The 21,959-nt window shown below is 39.9% G+C and overlaps 1 protein-coding gene across 2 annotated transcripts in view; it reads left to right on the top strand.

The window, feature by feature from the left end:
* Positions 1–21,959, top strand: part of ATP6V1H (ATPase H+ transporting V1 subunit H) — a 113,952-nt gene that overhangs the window by 75,523 nt on the left and 16,470 nt on the right. For both annotated transcript variants that reach the window (XM_008255525.5, XM_008255526.5), the window contains one exon: positions 6,633–6,746. In XM_008255525.5, the coding sequence (XP_008253747.1) occupies positions 6,633–6,746 (114 nt within the window). The remainder of the gene's footprint in view (positions 1–6,632; positions 6,747–21,959) is intronic.

The raw sequence follows: 21,959 nt of genomic DNA, 5'->3' as shown, positions 1-21,959 counted from the left end.
GAACAAAACAAAAAAAATACTAAAATGGATGAAGTATTACATTGTACATCAACAGTCAGGACAAGAGCTGATCAAGTCACTGTTTCTCATAGTGTCCATTTCACTTCAACAGGTTTCCCCTTTGGTGCTCAGTTAGTTGTCACCAATCAGGGAGAACATATGATATTTGTCCCTTTGGGACTGGCTTAGTTCACTCAGCATAATGTTTTCCAGATTCCTCCATCTTGTTGCAAATGACCGGATTTCGTTGTTTTTGACTGCTGTATAGTATTTTGTCGAGTACATTTCCCATAATTTCTTTATCCAGTCTACTGTTGATGGGCATTTGGGTTGGTTCTAGGTCTTAGCTATAGTGAATTGAGCTGCAATAAATGTTAATGTGCAGACAGCTTATTTGTTTGCCAATTTCATTTCCTTTGGGTAAATTCCAAGGAGTGGGATGGCTGGGTTGAATGGGAGGGTTATATTCAGGTTTCTGAGGAATCTCCATACTGCCTTCCATAGTGGCTTAACCAGTTTGCATTCCCACCAACAGTGGGTTAGTGTCCCTTTTTCCCCACATCCTTGCCAGCATCTGTTGTTGGTAGATTTCTGCATGTGAGCCATTCTAACCGGGGTGGGGTGAAACCTCATTGTGGTTTTGATTTGCATTTCCCTGATTGCTAGTGATCTTGAACATTTTTTCATGTGCCTATTGGCCATTTGGATTTCCTCTTTTGAAAAATGTCTATTGAGGTCCTTGGTCCATCTCTTAAGTGGGTTGTTTGTTTTGTTTTTGTGGAGTTTCTTGATTTCTTTGTAGATTCTGGTGATCAACCCTTTATCTGTTGCATAGTTTGCGAATATTTTTTCCCATTCTGTTGGTTGCCTCTTCACTTTCCTGACTGTTTCTTTTGCAGTACAGAAACTTCTCAATTGGATGCAATCCCAAATGTTAATTTTGGCTTTGACTGCCTGTGCTTCTGGGGTATTTTCCAAGAAGTCTTTGCCAGTATCTATATCTTGCAGAGTTTCTCCAATGCTCTCTAATAATTTGATGGTGTCAGGTCGTAGATTTAAGTCTTTAATCCATGTTGAGTGAATTTTTGTGTAAGGTGAAAGGTAGGGGTCTTGCTTCATGGTTCTGTACATGGAAATCCAGTTTTCCCAGCACCATTTATTGAATAGACTGTCCTCACTCCAGGATTTGGTTTTGGATCCTTGATCAAATATAAGTTGGCTGTAGATGTTTGGATTGATTTCTGGTGTTTCTATTCTGTTCCATTGGTCTATCCATCTGTTTCTGTACCAGTACCATGCTGTTTTGATACCAGAGCCTTGTTGAACTCTCTTATGGAGCTTGTGCAGCTGCAAAGCCCTCTTTCTGCCATGGCTCTAGTTCAGCAAATCAGATGTAGTTTCCCCAGACTTCCAGCAGGAGTGAGTGAAGGAGGGAAGCAGGGTGAGCAGTCTTGAGAGGAGGAGTGATAGTATTCTGATGCCTGCGTGCAAGAAGAGTAAACTTCAAGGTCAGCTGCCCAGCCAGAACAGCACCCTTACTGGATACATCAATTGCCATTCAGCCTGGATAGCTTGCCTTCCTTTTAAAACAAGTTTATGTTTTATTAACATAAAGAGAACAGATTGCATGTAGTGCATAGGTCTAATTCTAAGAACGTAATGATGCTTCTCTCCCTCCCTTCTTCCTTCCCTTTCCTTTCCCTTTTTTAAATTTTTGTGATGACATTTTTAATTTACTTTATAGTCAAAGGCTTTATGCTCCAATAACAAGAAAAAAAGAGCACTGTTCTACAGGCATATAGGCAAGGACTTATAAATAATAAATCTGAAAATGTCAATTTTACTCATATACATTAAAATTTTTCAGACTCTATCTATTAGTTGCCATAAATCAGAGAAACATCTGATATTTGTCTCTTTGGATCTGGCTCATTTCAAGGTGCTGAATCAAGTTGAGTCAGGTTTCTGTTACTTGCATAAAAGTGCTGACTGTGACACAAGATTCTCCTTTTTTTAAGACAAACTTTTGATAGATGACACAAATGTCCAGCTTCTGTATGAAAGCACAATATTCTGTACATTTCTATTTCCACTATATTGAACTTCTCAAGTTATACAATAATAACCTGATTATGTCTCTTTCCCATACTAGATTGTGAACTTCTGAAAATAGAACAGCTGAATGTGACCTCTATAGCATTCACTACACAGTGGGAGATGAGAGCTACCGAAGAACTCATGCTTGTTCTCTTCAAATATAGACTTTTATATCCCATTAATGTCTCTCCTTTACACAAACCCAGAACAGCACATACAGATAAAAATCATTTTATCCATGAAACCTAATTAATTTTTGTAAATTCATAGTTAAGTAACAATTGCTCATTATAGAAAACTTGAAAAATGCAGAAAAGAATAGTGAAGGAGAAACACTTTTTTTTTTTTAAAAGATTTATTTATTTATTTGAAAGTCAGAGTTACAGAGAGAGGAAAAGTAGAGAGAGAGGTCTTCCATCGATGGTTCACTCTCCAATTGGCTGGAATGGCCGGAGCTGCGCCGATCCGAAGCCAGGAGCCAGGAGCTTCTTCTGCGTCTCCCACACGGGTGCAGGGGCCCAAGGACTTGGGCCATCTTCCATTGCTTTCCGAGGCCATAGTAGAGAATTGGATTGGAAGTGGAGCAGACGGGACTCAAACTGGCGCCCATATGGAATGCTGCACTACAGTTCCAGCCCTGGAAAAACACTTTTAATACTATAAACTCTGAGATGAAAGTTTATAACAATCAATTTTTCTCTTCTATGTATTTATTTTTCTTCCAGAACTGTGATAACTCTATCTTATCTTCTACTTTTACCTGTTTATGTGCAATATTCCCCACATAATTTTACAAACATTCTGCATAAAATTTTTAAAACGTAACTAACTTGGGGCAAGTGTTTGTTTAGTGGTTGGGATACCATACTGGAGTGCCTGGGCTTGAGTCCTATTTCTGTTCTCCAGCTGCCTCCTAGTATGCACCATGGGAGGCTTCAGGCAATGATTCGATTAGTTGGGTTCCTGCACCCATGTGAGAGACCCTGATTAAGTTCCTGAATCCTGATGTTGGCCTGTCCCAACACTGTTGGAGGCATTTAGGAAGTGAACCAACCAGCAATCTGTCTTACTGTCTGTCTCTCCCTTTTTCTCTACCTTTTGAACAAATAAAAATAAATAAATTTTAAAAGCAAGACTGATAAAAACAGAAAGATAACACACCATTTACAGTAATACTTTTATTAGCATTTTTTCTATGTGTTGGGCACTGTGCTAAATGCAAAATGCTTTGTATTTTGTATCTCATGTAATTTTCAAAACAAGTGTACTTACTGCCTTGGACTCTGTAGAAAAGTGTTTCTGGCACTTTGAAAACTTGCTTTTTTACACTATCTTTTCGTCGTACTTCCAGCCAAGAAGTTTTGGAGAGCTGTGCTTTTAACAATTGATATTATGCTACTTATTTATTAAGCATTCACTTTCAAACTATATGTTGCTGCTCTCCAACCAAGAGATTCTGGCTGTCTCACTGACAGTGGATAGTCTCACCCCACCGAAATTCACTGCTATGATACAAGTGAAGAACTGGTTACTTTCATATTAAAACATGTTTTATATCATGGGTGTTTGAATAAATGGTGGAAAAAGAATCAGTTGGCAGATTATAAAAAGACTGTTTAAAAGACAGGATATTTGTTGATTTAATGTAGAACTAAATTAGAATGCTTCACTTACAAGTTAGTAGCAAAACCTTGCTAACCATACTTCATTTTTTTCCAAAAAAGATTTATTTATACTTATTTGAAAGGCAGAGTTACAGAAAGAGAGAGAGAGAGGGAGGGAGGGAGGGAGGAAGAGAGAGAGAGAGAAAGAGAGAGAGAGAGAGAGAGGTTTCTTCCATCTGTTGGTTTGCTCCCCAAATGGCCACAACAGCCAGTTCTGGGCCATGTGGAAGCCAGGAGCCATGAGCTTCTTCCTGGTCTCTCACATGGGTGCAAGGGTTCAACTTGGGTCGTATTCTACTGCTTTCCTAGGTGCATTAGCAGGGAGCTATATCAAAAACAGAGCAGCTGGGGCACAAACCAGTGCCCATGTTAGATGCCAGCATAGCAGAAGGCAGCTTAACCTGCTATGCTACAACACTGGCCCCTTGCTAACTGTATTTCAAAACCATTGGAGTCAATAGTGTCTTGAGTTTTAAAGACTTGGAATATTATCATATACCATTAACAAGCTCCACACTGGCAAGAACATTTAAGGAATGCACCAGCTGGTGAAAACAGAGAAATGTATTTTTAGAATAAACCATAAATATCCTAAAAAGCACAGAACTATTTTCATTTGTTCCAAAGGTCTTTTCCCTATTAATGTAGTTAAAAATTCAGACAAATTTCTCTAAAATATGCTGATAAGGATTCTATTGTTTAGTATTCTGTTTATGGTTGTTAGTGCATAATGTAATTATATCACATGATATGATTACACACATATTGATAAAATAGTTATATTTCAGTTATAATTATGATAAAATAGTTATGTTTACATGAAAGCAAATGTGTTTATATCCATGTAGAAAAATACTGTCTATATTATAAGTTTCGTGAGCACAGAAACAAGTAACCTTCAACTTCATTGTGGTGGAAAACTTGAGTCATCATTAGCAAATTCCAAGCTAATGTAGAACAAGATGATGTGTTTGTTCTTGGACTATAAACATTTGTCCTTTACAGGATCTATTTAGTGGCACATCGTTTGAACTTCTGTGCTTGCTTTTTGCAATTTTGCTGTTCAAAATGGCTCCGAAATGTAGTGCCGAAGTATCACAAATGTTCCTAAGCCTAGGAGGCAGTGATATATGCACCTGTGGAGAAAATGTGTGGGTCAGGCCCATGTCCTTCAGGTGGAAGTTACAGTGCTACTGGCCCCCAGCCTGATGTGCAGAGCAAGCCCAGGAACTAAGAATGCTCTGTGGAGTGAGGCAGGTTCGCTATAGCAGCTGGTGAAAGGCCTGTTCATCATTGTAAAGATTTTGATCCTTTTGTTAAAAGCAGTGGGAGTCATGGAATTGTTTGAAGCAGGGGAAATGATATTGCGAGTTTTGTGAAAGACCAATTTGACTAAAGTAAGGAGAATGAATTGAAGAGGAGCAGCCCCTTGTATCCTCAGCATCATCATCATGGCAGTAGGCATGGGCTCACTGTCCTTTCATCTTCACAGCATTTTCAGGGAAAAATCCTCTAGATTAAATGACCTGCTTCATGTAAATAATCCAGTTAATGTGTTAGGTAAGATGACATTTCAAAACATAGTGCCTTGCACATGACAGGGCCTCTGATAGTATTTGGTTATGCTCATGTTGTGCTCTAAAATTTTATTGAATTTAAGGGAAAAAAAGATACTTAAAACACAAAGTATGAGAAGGTATACAGGTGAAAGCCTCCCTTTCCTCTCTGACCTCCATCCGTGCACTTCTTATCTGTTCTAGAAGCTTACTGATCTATGAAATTGTCTTAAATCATGAAATGCCCTATTGTGTTAAGGTGTCAACCATCTGACTAGGTGGATGGAGAAATCTACACTGTTGTGTTGGAGTCAAGAAATTAAACAACTCCACTATTGCATAGAAACAAAGAACCATTTTTTATTCATGAAGCATATAGCCATTTTCACTTCTTTTTGTGTCTGTAGAAAATAGATTTTCTGGGTGCTGGGGTACAATGGTAGGAGGTCAGTGTAGGTTGTTATCTTGTCCTGCTCTTGAAGATAAGAATTTTTTCTGTCTCACTGCCAGAGATCACATGGGATATCCTATCGATCCTCTGACCCCTATCCTCTCATCTAAAACCAATGCCTATGACACAGCACAATAACTGGTGATTTAATGTTGATCTTATATTGTTATGAATGTTAGATTTTATTCAGTTTTGATTTCAAGCAAGTCAGAAATACTGGTAATAAGTCAATACTCAGTCATGTTGAAAACTATAATCTGGAATACCATAGACTGTGAGGTATCCAAGTAGATGATATTTTCCTGGACTCAAAAATGAAAATAACAGGGGCAGTGTTGTGGCAAAGTGAGTTCATCTGATGCTTGTGATACCAGCATCCCAAAGTGAAGTGCTAGTGTTCCAATTCCAGCTGCTGCACTCTGGATCCAGTTCCCTGCTGATGCACAGCAGATGGTGACCCAAGTGCTTGGGCCCCTGCCACTCACTTAGGAGACCCAGATAGAGTTCCTCACTCTTGACTGCAGCCTGGCTTAGCCTCAGTTGTAGCTGTTTGGGGAATGAACAACAGACGAAGATATTTCTCTCTCTGTTTCTTTCTCTCTTCCCATCACAATTAAATAAATCCTAATTATAATAAGTGAGAATAATAGTTGGGTTTGTCCTTAGGAATTTTAAAGAGAAAATACTTGATTAAATCTATGATTCAGAGTATGACATAAAAAGGACATGTGTTGATTTACTTATACATATTGTGACTTTTCTTTTTAAAATCTCTTGGCAATGGGTCCATGAACTTTCTGCTCTTGAACAGAATGAGTTTGAAAATAATGGCAGCATCTTCATCAAGTCTCTTGCATTGTGCAGGGTTATTGAACAGCTTGGTGGGAAGCAGCTGGTGATGAACCACATGCATCATGAAGACCAACAGGTCCGCTACAATGCTCTGCTGGCCGTGCAGAAGCTCATGGTGCACAACTGGTATGTCACAGCTTTTTGTTCACACTTCTGTGTTGGTCTTCAGGCTCTTGTTTGGGCTATTTGAAAAGTTGTTATGTAAAATGTGCCCATGAAATATTGTTTTTAAAGTTGGTAATTTTCATTAGAAACTGAGAAATGTATTTTAGTAATTCAGAGCGTCAATGATGTGATAATTTTAGAGAGATGAACTGTGCAATGGTCTCACAAAATATACATTTGAAGTATTACTATCAAAAACGACTCCAGAGGTGACTGAGAGGGCCTTGTGGCATAAGTGAATACATGTTCTCTGGAGTTAATGTAATGTATTTACTTTACTGATTCTTCTACAGTTTTGCAAGTTTTAACTGTTAAGCATACAGTTAAGCTGAATGGATTTTACCAGCTCACATAAAAACACTGAAAACTGATCAACTCAGTTTCAACTCTCACATCTTATTTATTATATCTTTTTGCTTTTGAAGCAACCGAAGTCATGCTTTTCAAGAGTGTTGACCTTTTCTGTATCCACTTCAAATAAAATAAAGGATAACTGCTTGTAGTGGGGAGCCAGCCCTCTGTGTACGTGGTGAAACCAATTAAGATTCTCTTTGGCATGGCTGTCTTTAGCTGTGTGTTGGCTGTTCAGTACTATAATTTGTCTTGTGGAAAGTGCACATATTTCTTAATTCTCCACTTCACAGAAGGATACTCTGGTTTTGGACTATCCTTGTCAAGGCCCAATAAACAAATATGCACTGCCTCTAACTGATGACAATGCTACTAGTGCTTCCAAAGGAAAGAGTTAATGGTGCACTAGAAGGAGTACATTTGAAGATGCAAGCCAGTGCAGGGTAGGGGAATACCCAGGAGTGCTACTGTGATATCATATGTTAAAGGTTATGATTCTGTCACCTGAATGCTTTTCTTATAAATACTGACTTTTATGCCTTCTTAGAGCAGCTACTTTTTGAACATTTGCTTTGTATCATGTTATGTTAAATGCTGGGCTATAGATTTGATGATAATAAGTGAAACTTTTTATAGAGGATGAGTAAGAGAAGAACAATTAAGCTGAGATAATAAATAAGGAACCAGCCATACGGTTCAGTTATTGGGCTTAATTAAGCATTTCAGGTAGAGTGAATAAGAACAGGAAGACCATGGAGTAAGAATGATCTTGGCTTGTTTAAAGCAATGTATGGAGACACATTTAGTTGTGACATTTGGGGGATTGTTGCCACTTTCACCTGAGGGGTAGACACTAGGGATGCTGCTAAATATTCTGCATTGCACTGGAAGTCTGCTGCATGAGGCAGTTCTCTGGCCTTCTGTGTCAGTGCTCAGGCAGAGAAATTCATTCAAAGGAAGATGCATCGGTCAGCTTTGAAAAATATGGATGAGGAGAGTTAGGCAGGGATTTAGTTATGTGGATTCCTGTAGACTGTTGTTTGACTCTTGCTGTTGTACAAAGAGGTGAAAGCTGTTGAAAGGTTTTCAGGCAAGGCAAAGACAAGATTTGTTTATGTTATAAAGAACACTGTAGGCCGGCACCGCAGCTCACTTGGCTAATCCTCCGCCTGTGGCGCTGGCACCCCGGGTTCCAGTCCCAGTTGGGGCGCCGGATTCTGTCCTGGTTGCTCCTCTTCCAGTCTAGCTCTCTGCTGTGGCCTGGGAGGGCAGTGGGCAGTGGAGGATGGCCCAAGTGCTTGGGCCCTGCACCCGCATGGGAGATTGTGAAGGAAGCACCTGGCTCCTGGCTTCGGATCAGCGCAGTGCTCTAGCTGTAGCAGCCATTTGGGGGGTGAACCAACACAAAGAAGACCTTTCTCTCTGTCTGTCTGTCTCTCTCTCTCTCTCTGTATAACTCTGCTTGTCAAAAACAACAACAACAACAACAACAAGCCAGAATAGGGTAAATATGAAAACAAGAAGACTGTTTTAATTGATTCTCATGGTGGTCTAGTATAGAGTTGGTTGGTGATTTGGCTAGATAACAAAAACTGAGATGAGAAATAGATAGACTTGAAGAAAATTTCAGGGCTTGTGCTAACCACACTTGATGATCTAAAAGTATTTTTACTTTCTGGATGTCCTTAGTACAAGAGGAATGGAATTAAAGCAGAGAGTATGCTAAACTGTTTTTCATCTATTTAGTGGGAGGAAAGAACTTCAAGCCTGTCAGTAAAAGATGGAAATAAAAATTATATTTTAGCAACCCTATTTTCAGCAAAAAGGAAAAATAAAACTGACTTTCACAGAATCTTTAGGTTGAATTTCTCTTGTTTCACTTTACTCCAAAATAGAATTTTCAACATAAATGATTTGTTGAATAATTTGATATTTCTCAGTTTATTTATTTATCTTTTGTGGAATTAAAGAATGTTGATATTTAATAGTGTTCAATGCTATTCCAGCCAATAAACACAATATTTGCCAGATGTTTTTCTAAAGATTCTGTGAAATCTTTTCTAAAGATTTTTTCTTTTTGTTGAAATTAGGGTTGCTAAAATATAATTTTCATTTTTATTAATAAAGTTTTTTCATTCTTATAGTTCTTTTAAAAATTGCTGTAAGGTTTAATATTTTTCTTATTTTTTTTATTTTATGTAGTATTTGCTATTATGTACTGTTTTTCTTGTTTGTATTTTGTATGAAATAGAATGTTGATTTTTTTCCCTTTGCCAGTGAAGAAAAATTTTTGGTTGAGAATTTTTGTTGTTCAAGGATCACACATGAAAGATGAAAATTTTAAAATTAGATTTTTCCCCTTGAATTTAGGAACTTGCCTTAGTCTCTCAGTACATTTTTCCATGTGTGATTATGTGTGTATCTTTATAAACAGGGCATTTGTTCTTCCTTATTGACTAGAAGTTTCCCTTTTCTTTCCTGTCTCTAATTATGTTCCAGAGTATTGAGTATTTTATTATGACATATCTCTTTTGCATTTAATGGAGCAGCTTAGTTGCAGTTTTTCTATATATTTCTTTATAAAGACTTTTTCCTATAAAGGAAGATTAGAATTCACGTATGACCCCTGTACTTCCTTGTGATTTATTCTTTGGCTCTTTGTGCCAGAGAATGAAAATTGCTCCAGTTGTAGCAATTTAGTTTAATATCAGCTTACTATGAGACCAAATAGAATATCATTTGGGAAAGTAAACTTGCAAAATATATTCCCAAGTGTAAAAGGGGTTTCAATCAATGCTTTTGTGTAAGTATCCTACTTGCTTTTACTAAACTATACTAGTAAAGTCTGTCTTTCTACTTACCTAAAATATGGGCTTTTGGACCTGAAATATGCTACCATATTCTGAAGATATTGATTAAATCTTATAAAATTCTTTTGGAGTTCACTTTCATGCTATGTGAAAATTTGAAAACACATTGATTTTTCTTTTTTTGTAATCTTTGTTTTGATTTAGATTAGAATGAGTTATTATAATACTCCAAGTGAAATAAACTATTTGAAAGTAATTAAAATACAGTCATGGCTGAAAGGAGAGTAGAAGTCTGTGTGGCAGCAGACTGGGCCTCTCCTGACCCCCAGGATGGTCTCTAAGCCCGGTTTGCTGAGGCTGTGCTTTCAGATTTCCAGTACAACTTTGATGTTTTTACTGTTCTCCCCTAAATGAGTTTGATATTTTTTGATATTAGGCTACTCTGGAAGTTTCTATTAGACTAAATCATAAATTTGGATACAGTAAAGTTAACCTTTCTTTCTGCAGGGAATTTAAAAATAATGAGTATAATATTAAAATTAAGTTTTTAAGTTTAAATTAAATACTTAGAGCGTGATGGAACTGGCTAGCTATCTACCTTGGTTTTGATTCTGTTTTTAGGAGATAAATATTAGGTTTCTTGATGATATAGAGAAAGATTTGAGTTTATATATGGCATAGAATACAGTTATGTAACATGTTAAAATAATTCTTTTTCATGATTTTATGATTAATTCAAAACTATTTTCATGAATTATAGGTCTTAGAATAGCCAGTGTTTTTCCATTTCCACTTGACATCTGTATTGACATTACAAAATGGATTATAATAACCCTGAGTGGGGGTGGGGAATACAGTGGAGGAGTAGAGTTGCTGGGAGGGAGGGGACAGTTGGCACACACTGGGGCCCCTCAACTCAGGAGGTTGGGTAGGGTGATCCAACTCACGGGTGCCCCTCCAAATGATGCATGCAGATCTCTGATCCTGTCATACTCACTATGGCATTCCTGGTGCATCTCTTGTTCTTTTCAGCAGTACTACATTTTTATACTCATAAATTTGACAAGATTTATAAGCAATGACAACTTAACTTACTCTGAAGAACTTTTGTATTTACTCGCAGTTCAAACTTAATAATTTAACATCATAAAATGTCATCATTTTTCTCCTACAGAATGATTTTAAATGTAATCAACCTCTAATTCAGAAGCAGCAATGTGTGCATATGGACAGCTCAGGACTTCAGGAAAGACACACTGAATTTTGTAGGTAGAGGATCTTGTGTAGAACTTCTTGCTTGTGTTTCTAGATTTGTTTTCAACCTTTTCTCAAACGGAATAATAAGCTATATGAGTGTTACCCATTCTATATCTTTTATATATAGGTAAATTAATACAGCAAAGAAATTCACCAAGCCTCAGATATGGGTAATGCTACTTTGTTGTGTGATGTTTCCATATGCCTACAATATTTTTGTTTGTCTTTAAGGATGTAACCATGCATAGTGATTAAAATAGTAACTTATGGAGCTGGTGCTGTGGCGTAGTAGGCTAAGCCTCCGTCTGCAGCACTGGCATCCCATATGGATGCCGGTTCTAGTCCTGACTGTTCCTCTTCCAATCTTGCCTGGCCTGGGAAAGCAGTAGAAGATAGTCCAAGTCCTTGGGACCCTGGACCCGCATGGGAGACCCAGAAGAAGCTCCTGGCTCCTGGCTTTGGATTGGCTCAGCTCTGGCCATTGCAGCCATTTGGGGAGTGAACCAGCAGATGAAAGATCTTTCTCTCTGTCTATCTGTAACTCTACCTCTCAAATAAATAAACAAAATCTTAAAGAAAAAAAAAGATAGTAACTTATCTGAATTGAAGAAGAAAATCTTTTAACATTAATAATTATGTTACTAAGATATTCCATATGAATTTAAAAACTCATATGTCCAGATATAATATTTTTCCAGAATTAATTTAGAAAATTATAGTCTCTTTCTTGGTACCTGGAATTTTTCACAGTATTCTTAAGACATTTTTAATGGGGAACTCTTTCCAAATATCTGTACCATCCTAGGTTTTGTGTATTTTAAAAATACAAATGCAACCAGGTTTAAAACAATATCACAACCAATTCCAAGGAGAGAGGAATTCTTTGGAGCCGTTTTCTCACCATCAGTTGATGATTCCATTTTCTAGTCTAAAGTTGCTTCAGCTTTGCTAGTTAAGAGATGCTTCTTGGGGCCAGTGCCGTGGCACAGTAGGTTAATCCTCTGCCTGCAGCACCGGCATTCCATATGGGCACTGGTTCTAGTCCTGGTTGCTCCTCTGCTGTGGCCTGGGGTAGCAGTAGAAGATGGCCCAAATCCTTGGGCCCCTGCACTCACATGGAAGACTGAGAAGAAGCACCTGGCTCCTGGCTCCACATTGGCACAGCTTCGGCTGTTGCGGCCATTTAGGGAGTGAACCAATGGAAGGAAGACCTTTCTCTCTGTTTCCCCCTCTCACTCTCTGTAACTCTACCTCTCAAGTAAATAAATAATCTTTAAAAAAAATTAAAAAAAAGAGATGCTTCTTGAGGCTGTACTTTTTATTTCCCTGGACACTATGTACCCTACACTTAATTACAGTCACTTTAGAAATACCAGTGTAATACAAATTTTAGATGGTTGCAAAGCACCAACCTAAATTACCGTTTGGAAGAGATGGCTAATAGCCACTTGACAGTAAAGAAAGTAAAATGCCTGATGGGTAATGGAGTCTGTGTCCTTTATAAATAATTATGAAACCAGCTCAGATTTTGCACATGCGCATGTGACTGAGTTGTATGGATCTGTGGATTGAGTTCATGTTTTTGTTTGAATAAGACCAGTCAGTCAGTTAGACAAGTGAATATCTGAATTGGGTTTTGAAGGATTAGTAAAGCAATGACAAAAACAAAGGCTGTCCAGTAAGAAGCAACAGAGAAAACAAATGAGTTAACTTGCTTTGCTTTTAAATGTTTTCTCTCTTTTTTTCTTTCTGTGGGTGGGGCAGTTACATTGTGGTCACTGGCCTGTTTTATTTGGGCTTTGTGTGTGTGTATGTTTTATTATTTTATTATTTTAATTTTTAAAGATTTATTTATTTATTTGAAAGTCAGAATTACACAGAGAAAGAAGGATAGGCAGAGAAAGTTCATTCTGACTCCACTGTTTCACTTCCTGTTGGCTGCAACAGCCAGTGCTGGGCCAGTCTGAAGCCAGGAGCCAGGAACTTCCTCCAAGTCTTCCCATGCTGGTGCAGGGGCCCAAGGACTCGGGCTATCTTCTACTGCTTTCCCAGGCCATAGTAGAGAGCTGGAATTTGAACCGGCGCCCATATGTGATGCTGGCACTGTGGGTGATGACTTTACCCGCTACACCATAGCGCCAGCCCCATGTGTATATTTTAAATAATTAAACAGCAGTAGAATGGCCTGTAGATAATGCTAAAAATGAAAACTGAAGTAAACTTTGTATTTATCCCTTAAGAAGTTTAATTACATTTTTATAATTATTTTCCAAGTTTTCTTTTATGTGTGTCACCCAGTTGTTACATCTTGATGGAGACAACATAAACTTATGTATAATGGAAATGAACTGACAGGTCTTTGTCACTATTAAAAATCTGAGGAATTGCCCAAACAAATGGTTGTTAAGTCTGTCATCTTGATGTAAATATCCTTAAATTGAAGTTTTATGAAATTTACATTTAATAAGAATTATATAGCAATACAATAACTTTTTATATCATTAATTTATTATTATTATTTGCTTATTTTTATTTATGTGAGAAGTAGAGAAATACAGTCAGATGGAATGCCCATCTCCTGCTTCACTCCTTAAATGCCTGTAACAGATGAGGCTGGACCACATCAAAGCCAGGAGCAGGGAACTCAGCCTAAATTTCCTATGTGGTTGGCAGGAACCCAAGTGTCTGAGCCATTGCCACTGCCTCCCACGGTGTACAGTAGCAGGAAGCTGGAATCGGGAGTGGAAGAATTTGAATCCAGGCACTCTGATATGGGATACAGATGTCTCAAGAGGCATCTTCACTTCTAGCCTAAATGTCCTGTTTTCCACAGACTTTTTGAAGTCACTTCATATTTTTTGTCCAATCCAGAACCTCACATTGCATTTTGTTGTTATTGTCTCTTTAGTCTGTTTTAAATATAACAATTTTTTGGTCTTTCTTATCGTTGCTACCTTTGAAGACTATGGGGCAGCTACTTTTTAGAATGTCACTGTGATGCTTCCTTATGATTAGATCGAGGCTGTGCATTTTGTGCAGGAACACCACAAGGGCTATGTGATGTGCTTCCAGTGTTTCTGTCAGGAAGCTCCTGAGTCAGTTTGTCCAACAAACTGGGGGCAATTGCTACCTGGAAGAAGCTCCTGGCTTCTTGCTTTGGATCAGCCCAGCTCCAGCCATTCCAGCTCCAACCTTTGTGGGCATTTGGGGAGTGAACCAGCAGATAGGAGATCTCTCTCTGACTGTACCTCTCTCTCTCTTTGTAACTCTGACTTTCAAATAACATAAATCAATCTTATTTATAAAATTAAAAAAGCAAACAAAGAACATAACTCCTAAGGAATTTAGATTACTTCAGACATTTGTTTTCTTTAGTTACTAGTTCAGTTACTGTGAGTGAGATGTAGCGCATGGTAAGATTCCTATGTTCATGGCTTGTATGTTAGATATGCTAGTAGAACATTAAGCATGATAATTTTGAGACTGTTCTTTTTTCATATCTAATTTTGCTTTGCCTACATTACAGAACTGTGTTGTTGTGCCTGTGCAGGCATGCACACATTTCCTGTTTGTAAGATGTCTCTTGCATATTGTGTGTTTAAAGTCAGATATGTACAGTTTATTATTTCTTGACAACCTACACTTTTGTCAAAAATTTTTGTACTAAGAAGTACAAGTTATTAAGAAAATGTTTCCAGATTTATTACATTTTTGCTAAAATTTAAGTGATGTTAAAGTTGACCCTTCAATGATAATCTAAAAAAATGCACTCTTTTCATAGGTTGTCAGAAGAAGCTGTGCATTTAGCTAAGAAATAATGTAAATGATGACTTCTTAAAGATTTGTTTTATTTATTTGAAAGGCAAAGTTACAGAGAGACAGAGAGAGGGACAGAGAGAGCTTCCATTTGCTGTTTCATGCCCCAAATGGCTGCAACAGTTGGGGCTGGACTAGGCTGTAGCCAGGAGCTCTGCTGCTTTCCCACCACATTAGGAGAGAGCTGGGTCAGAAGTGGAGCAGGTAGGGCTCAAACCTGCTCCCATATGGGGTGCTGGTGCTGCAGGTGGTGGCTTAACCCAGTCTAAAAATAATATTTTAGAAAAAAGTTAGCTACTAGAGTTTCTACCAGAGCAAAACAGAATTGTAATTGGTTCTACTGGTGAAAAGAATATCTTAGTAAATTAAAGTCTAAATATATTTTGCTTGTTCCTTATCTTCACCAGGATTGGTTTGTTTGCCCAAAACGAAAGCCTACTCCAGTTAGCTTAAATACAGGAAGATTAATTCATTAGCTTAAATATAGGTAGCACACAAGATCTGATGGTAGGTAAAGTCAAGCTGTCTCCTCATACTGAGAACTAGAAAGCTGACAAGAAGCAAGTGGTAATTTTTTTCCATCTCCGTTTCCCTGTGAGCCACATGGTTTCTGACATCTCCAGCCTGTCTGTTGTACCAGGCAGATGGTGCTGCTGTGGAGCTTGTCTTTTCTGTTTTCATTGTGGATGTCTGTTGCTATTGCCTTATCCACCATCTCCCCAGCCCTGGCCAGTTCTGTCTCCATTGCAGCTGCTTTGCCAGCGGTTTATGGAATGATTTAAATGTTTCTTGTTGGTCTCTTCTTTTGTTCCTCCCACACACTCTGGCTTTTGTGCAGGAGATCTGACTATATGCAGGTCTTCCCTAGCAATCAGATTCTCCTTTCCTATGCCCAGGGACTAGGTCTGCCCCAGTAGGTTGACTGGCTGGCGTTAAGCACTGCATGCTGCTCCTGGCTGGCTGTTGGTAGAAGGAGATGCCTTTTCACCCCCGTTTCTCCTTTAGGTTTGGAGTGATGATTCTGTTGCCAGTAAAAGGGAAAGTGACTAGACTTCATTGGTGTTAAGAAAATGACTTCTGAGAAAAATAGAATTCCGCCTGACTCCTAAGCCCTAAATTAATCATCTTCCCGATAATTTTAAGAGTGGACAGAATATGAGTTACAGGTATTTTAATCAAGTAAATATGGCTATTATCTTTGCTTTCAGATTTTACAGATTAAATAAATACTATTTGCTTCTCTCTCCCTCTCTCTCTTTTTTGGTTTCTTGTTTTTTTAAGTCATGAGAATGATTTCTTTTTTTTTAAATTTTTAAATTTTTTTTTTATTCTTTGACAGGCAGAGTGGACAGTGAGAGAGAGAGAGACAGAGAGAAAGGTCTTTCTTTGCCGTTGGTTCACCCTCCAATGGCCGCCGCGGCTGGCGTGCTGCGGCCGGCGCACCGTGCTGATCCGATGGCAGGAGCCAGGTACTTCTCCTGGTCTCCCATGGGGTGCAGGGCCCAAGCACTTGGGCCATCCTCCACTGCACTCCTGGGCCACAGCAGAGAGCTGGCCTGGAAGAGGGGCAACCGGGACAGAATCCGGCTCCCCGACCAGGACTAGAACCCGGTGTGCCGGTGCCGCAAAGCAGAGGATTAGCCTGGTGAGCCTCAAGCCAGCTGAGAATGATTTCTATCTCATGTAATCACTTTGCTTGTTATGCTCATTTTAGTATAGAATCAAATAAATAAATTAGATAACTTATGTTAAATTAGTATTTTAAAATATTAAAGAACTGAGGCAGGCATTTAGCCTAGCAGTTAAGATGACTGCATCTTACCTCAGGGTACCTGGGTGTGATGCCTGCCTCCGGCTTCCTGTTAATGCAGACTCTGGGAGGCTGCAGTGATGACTCCAGTAATTGAATTCCTGACACCCTGGGAGACCTAGATTGAGTTCTCAGCTCCCAACTTCAGCCTCAGCCCAGCACCAGCTGGTGTGGGCATCTGGGAGGTGAACTGGTGGATAGAAGCTTTTTTCTCTCTGTTTTCCTCTTGGGTCTTTCGAAGAAAAAAAAGTTATAAAATCTGTGCCTATATTAAATATTCACTTGAGACTTTTTACAAGTAGTGATTTTTAATCCAGCAATTTTAGGGCCTGTTTTTTTCTTGTCCAAGACCCCATACTGTGAAATTTCTGTATTATCATCATATATTTTTAAGAAAACACTTCTTTATCATTTTGTAATCTCGTTGGAGTACTATTTTATGTTTCTCTTATGGTTTGCCTTTTTACATTTTAGGGTTTCAGATATACAGAAGTTATTTGCTGGTGATAGCAGAATATTTTAATTGTTGGGGGGCTCTTGTTTTTATGCTTTCAAAGAGAAATCATGAAGTCTTTTTTAAGTATTTATTTATTTGAAAGTTAGAGTTACAGAGAGCGAGAGAGAGAGAATTCTTCCATCAGCTGTTTCACTCCGCAGATGGCCACAGTGGTGAACCCAGCCAAAGCTAGGAGCTCTATTCAGGTCTCCCACGTGGATGGCAGGGGCCGAGTACTTGGGCTATCCTCCACTGCTTTTCCCAGGTCATTAGCAGGGAGCTGGATTGAAAGTAGAGCAGCCAGTGCCCAAATGTGTTGCTGGCATCACGGGTGGCAGCTTTACCTGCTATGCCACAATGCTGGCTCTGGGTGTCTTCTTTAAATAGTATTCTGAAGTTCCTCTTGGTAGCATGGTACAGTAGTGTCTACTTAGAATCTCTTAGCTTTGATTTATTTTAATGCTGCTCACTTGTCTCTATGGAAATTAAAAATTTTTGGTGCCTTAAACTTGAATAATTAAAAACATATCTTTTAAAATTATGACTATATTGAAAGGCCACCAGAAAACTCACCAAACACTGGCATAAGGGATAAGGTTTATTGTCGGGGGGTTGGGAGTGAGGAACCCGACAGGTTGGATGCAGAGAGCAAGAGAGAGGAGAGATGCTGTGTGGGAAAGCAGTCCTTGTTATAGCCTTGCAGAGATGAGGGAGTGGGAGCAGTGAATCTCGTTAGAATGGGTGGAGTTGACGCTTGTGGTTGGGCCATTTGGTCACCTGACTCCTAGTAAGCCAGGCTGGAATCTGGAGAGGCCAAACTTATTGTGCAAGGAGGCGACTGGGCCAGAGCCTAAGATGGCATCTGGGGCTGAAGATGGTGCCTCAGATAAGATGGCAGCATTCACTAACACCTCCCTTTTATTTTTTATAAAGCAAGTATTATGTGGGATTACATTGGCCTCAAGAGCCCAGGATGGGTGGTGGGATGATGATCTCTATCTTCTAGAACCACTTCCTGTTGACATGGGGCGACAAGTTACTCTCTGCTGGTATGGGGCGATGTCTCAAGCCACAATCTCCTGGGTAGAGAGCCGAGTATACCCCTGTAGCAGTATTTGGTTGACTGCCTGGTTGGTGAAGGCTTTGGTTCCTTCCATTATCACTCCCTGTATAAGCATTTAAACAAACAAGGTAATATAAAGGCCAGGGTGAGAATAGCAGTCAGTGTTCCTAGGAGTGGCAGTAATAAAGTAATTTAAATTTTGTTTTACCTGGCCCGATTGATTAATAGCAACATTGTTCTCCCAGAAAAATACAAATTTTCCCTTTTTAGCTGTCATAGGATTTAAGGTCCACCTGTTCTATAGGACCACGCCTATTAGTGAGGTAATTTGGCTTTGGAGACCTCAGATGGCATCAGCTGAGGTCTCAGTGGACCTAGTGACCTCTTCTTGTAACTTTTGGAGTTTTTGGAGTCGGTTTGTCAAGATACCGTTGTGGCCCAAAGCTGTTCCTGAGATCACTACTGAGGAGAGGAAGGCTGTGAAGTTGATCCCAACCAAAACCAGGAGAAAGGCCATTCATCTCTTGTGGGTAGAAGGGTTTGTCTGTAGAAAAATTCTGCTACCTTCACAGTCACCCTGGGCTCCTATGGGGTGATGGTTGTAGTTGGGTGGTGGAGTCTGGGCTCTTTTAATCCTTGGTTGCCAGTCCTAGAAGGCCAACTCAGGGCATGGGTGGATTGGAAGGCCACTGACCTGATAGACAAGAGGACAGTCCACACCCAAATGGTCCTTCTGGTGACATTTAGGATAAGGACTCAGTGGGTCCCTAGAGTCAGGACATGTTGTGGCCCAGTGGCCCATTTGGTCACATTTAAAGCACAGACCCAGAGGACCCCTGCAGTCAGTGGGGCTGTTGGAGGCAGCAGGTTGTAGAAAGGCCTTTGCCAGCATTTGAAATTTGGCCTTTTGAGCTCTCTTCCCACCTCTAGCATTTTTGCCTGTGGAGTTAATAGGCCCCTCTTGAGCCACTTTAACTTTGCCTTTCTGGTGGATTTTCTTACACCAGCTAATAAGCAGGTAATGAAATGATTTCTGGCCATTAAGCCATTGGGAGAGTCATAATCCCAGTTGGGGTCTTGTCCCAGGGCCACATCTGCACCCATGGGGTTGGCAGGGTCAGTCTGCCCATCCCAAACTTGCCTTTGCTCCTCTGGGAAGACAGTGTTAGAGGAGGATCATGAGATAGGCAAGGGGAGTAGAAATGGACAAGGGCTGATTCTGAGATAAGGGCAAGCAGGAGACAGGGGGAGTGGAAACAGATGCCACTGCTTGGAATTCCTGGGTGGGAGGAGGAGGTACAGAGCAGCAAACGTAGAAGAAAGGCATTTTGGCTCTTCAGTGGGAACCTTGGAAGCTATGAGGACCTGAGCTGGAGGACATGAGGTGCAGAGAGAGCATTTATAGTGGAGATAGGAGAAGGCTTAGACATAGGAAATTTCCTTTCACTTTTCCAAATGCTCACAGAAGTGGTAGAGATTCCCCAGTAATGTTGGGGTTAAACGTACCATCAAGTGGCCATTTGGCCTGGTTGTTGAGGTCATAAATGGGCCACACTTGATTACCAAGAAAGATGAGGTGATGGCATTTGAGTTCTGGGGCCAATTGAAAAGAAATGAGATTACTTAAGAGACAGCTGAAGGGAGAATCAGACGGACGGAATGTGGCATGAGGAAGCTCCCATAGTGATTTGTGGTGGTTGGGCTGGTGGATAGCAGGTGTCCCAGAGATCATGGCAGTCTGACAAGGAGAGTAAGGGAGCAGAGGGTAGGGGTCGTCACCTGTACCTGCTGGAGCCCGGTGCACAAAGCCTGAAGAAGGGAAACAGGGGTTGAGTCATCACCCACATCTGCTATTGCCCAGGACACAAAGTCTGTAGAGGGGCACGAGGCCATAGGAGTTGTGGTACCAGGTACCAGGACTTTGGGGTGAAGTCACATAGACCCACAACCCATAGAAAGTCACAATGAGAGAATCCTCCACCCATCCCGTCTTACCACAAAATTGTGAAGGGCCTGTGTGTGGATGGAGAGCATAGTATTCAATGGCAAAGAAGGAGGTCCGAGGGTATGTTTTGTGGTTGGCAGGAATCCAGGAAGCAGCTCAGATCCCCAAGGGGACAGCAGGGTTGACAGGAGAAACTGGATCTGAGTCACAGCACCATTGAAAGGCCACCACAAAACACAGCAAACACAGGAGTAAGGGAAAAAGTTTATTGTGGAGTTGGGGGTGGGTGGGGCGAGGGGACCTGACTGGCTGAAAGGAGAGAGCAAAAGAAAAAGAAGAGAGAGGCTGTGCAGGAAAGCACACCTTCTTGTAGCCTTGTAGGCATGAGGGGGTGGGAGCGGTGAATCCTGTTAAAGTGGGGGTGGAGTTGACGCTTGTGGTTGGGCCATTTGGTCACCTGACTCCTAGTAAGCCAGGCTGAATTCTGGAGAGGTCAAACTTACTGTACAAGATGGCGACTGGGCCAGAGCCTAAGATGGCATCTGGGGCTTAAGGTGGCACCTCAGATAGAATGGCACCATTTCACTAACATATATAAGAACAGAATTTTTTAAAAATATTATGACAAGTAGGAAGCAGTTAGTTTCCTGAAAATAAGAATTTTTAAAATATTTATTTATTTGAAAGTCAAAGTTACGGAGAGAAGAGGGAGAGAAAGAGTGGGAGAGAGGAAGAGAGGGAGAGAGAGAGAGAGAGAGAGAGAGAGAAAGATTATTTTGCTTTATATGACATTAAATGAAAGTAAATATGGTAAATTATGACATAAAATCAAGGTTGGTTGCTAAACACAAAAGAAAATATGTAAGTTTGCACAACAGAATATTTGCAGTTTTTGAAAGTATTCTTTTCTATGGCATAACATAGAGAAAACATTTTTTCAAAGATAGGTAACTAGTAGAGTGGCTCAGATTAATGTTTTTGAATGATTTTTGGGTAGATTTGAGTATAAGTTGTAATCTGCAATGTTTAAAAGAGAATTTTGGTTTACTCTGCATTTTGCTAATTAAAAATTTCTCCTAGTTTTTTTCTTCACTTCATGGCTTGTTGACAGTGGTACTGTTCTTCAAAGTTATCTGGTCATGTATTAGGGAGCTTCAACAAGTTTGTGGAAGTGCACATTCTGAAAAGAACTATGCATGGATTTCAAAAAATTTTTGTTAACAGAATGTTTTCTTTCTCTTTTCCATGAACTTTTTGAAGTACCTTTGTGTTATGCTTTTAGAAATATCATTAATATTTGATTTGAAATTTAAAAATCCTTTTTTAAAAGATTTATTTATTTATTTGAAAGTCAGAGTTACACAGAGAGAGGAGAGGCAGAGAGAGAGAGAGAGAGAGAAGAGAGAGAGAGGTGTTCCATCTGATGGTTCACTCCCCAACTGGCTGCAATGGCCGGAGCTGCGCCAATCTGAAGCCAAGAGCCAGGAGCTTCCTCCTGGTCTCCCATGCGAGTGCAGGGCCCAAGCACTTGGGCCATCCTCCACTGCCTTCCTGGGCCACAGCAGAGAGCTTGACTGGAAGAGGAGCAACTGGGACAGAATCCGGCGCCCCAACTGAGACTAGAAC

This window comes from Oryctolagus cuniculus, chromosome 6 (assembly GCF_051225735.1).
Source record: "Oryctolagus cuniculus isolate XC-2025 breed Fujian yellow rabbit chromosome 6, ASM5122573v1, whole genome shotgun sequence".
NCBI classification, from domain to species: domain Eukaryota; kingdom Metazoa; phylum Chordata; class Mammalia; order Lagomorpha; family Leporidae; genus Oryctolagus; species Oryctolagus cuniculus.
The sequence above is the reverse complement of the archived record's forward strand: the minus strand, read 5'-3'. Positions and strand labels throughout refer to the sequence as shown.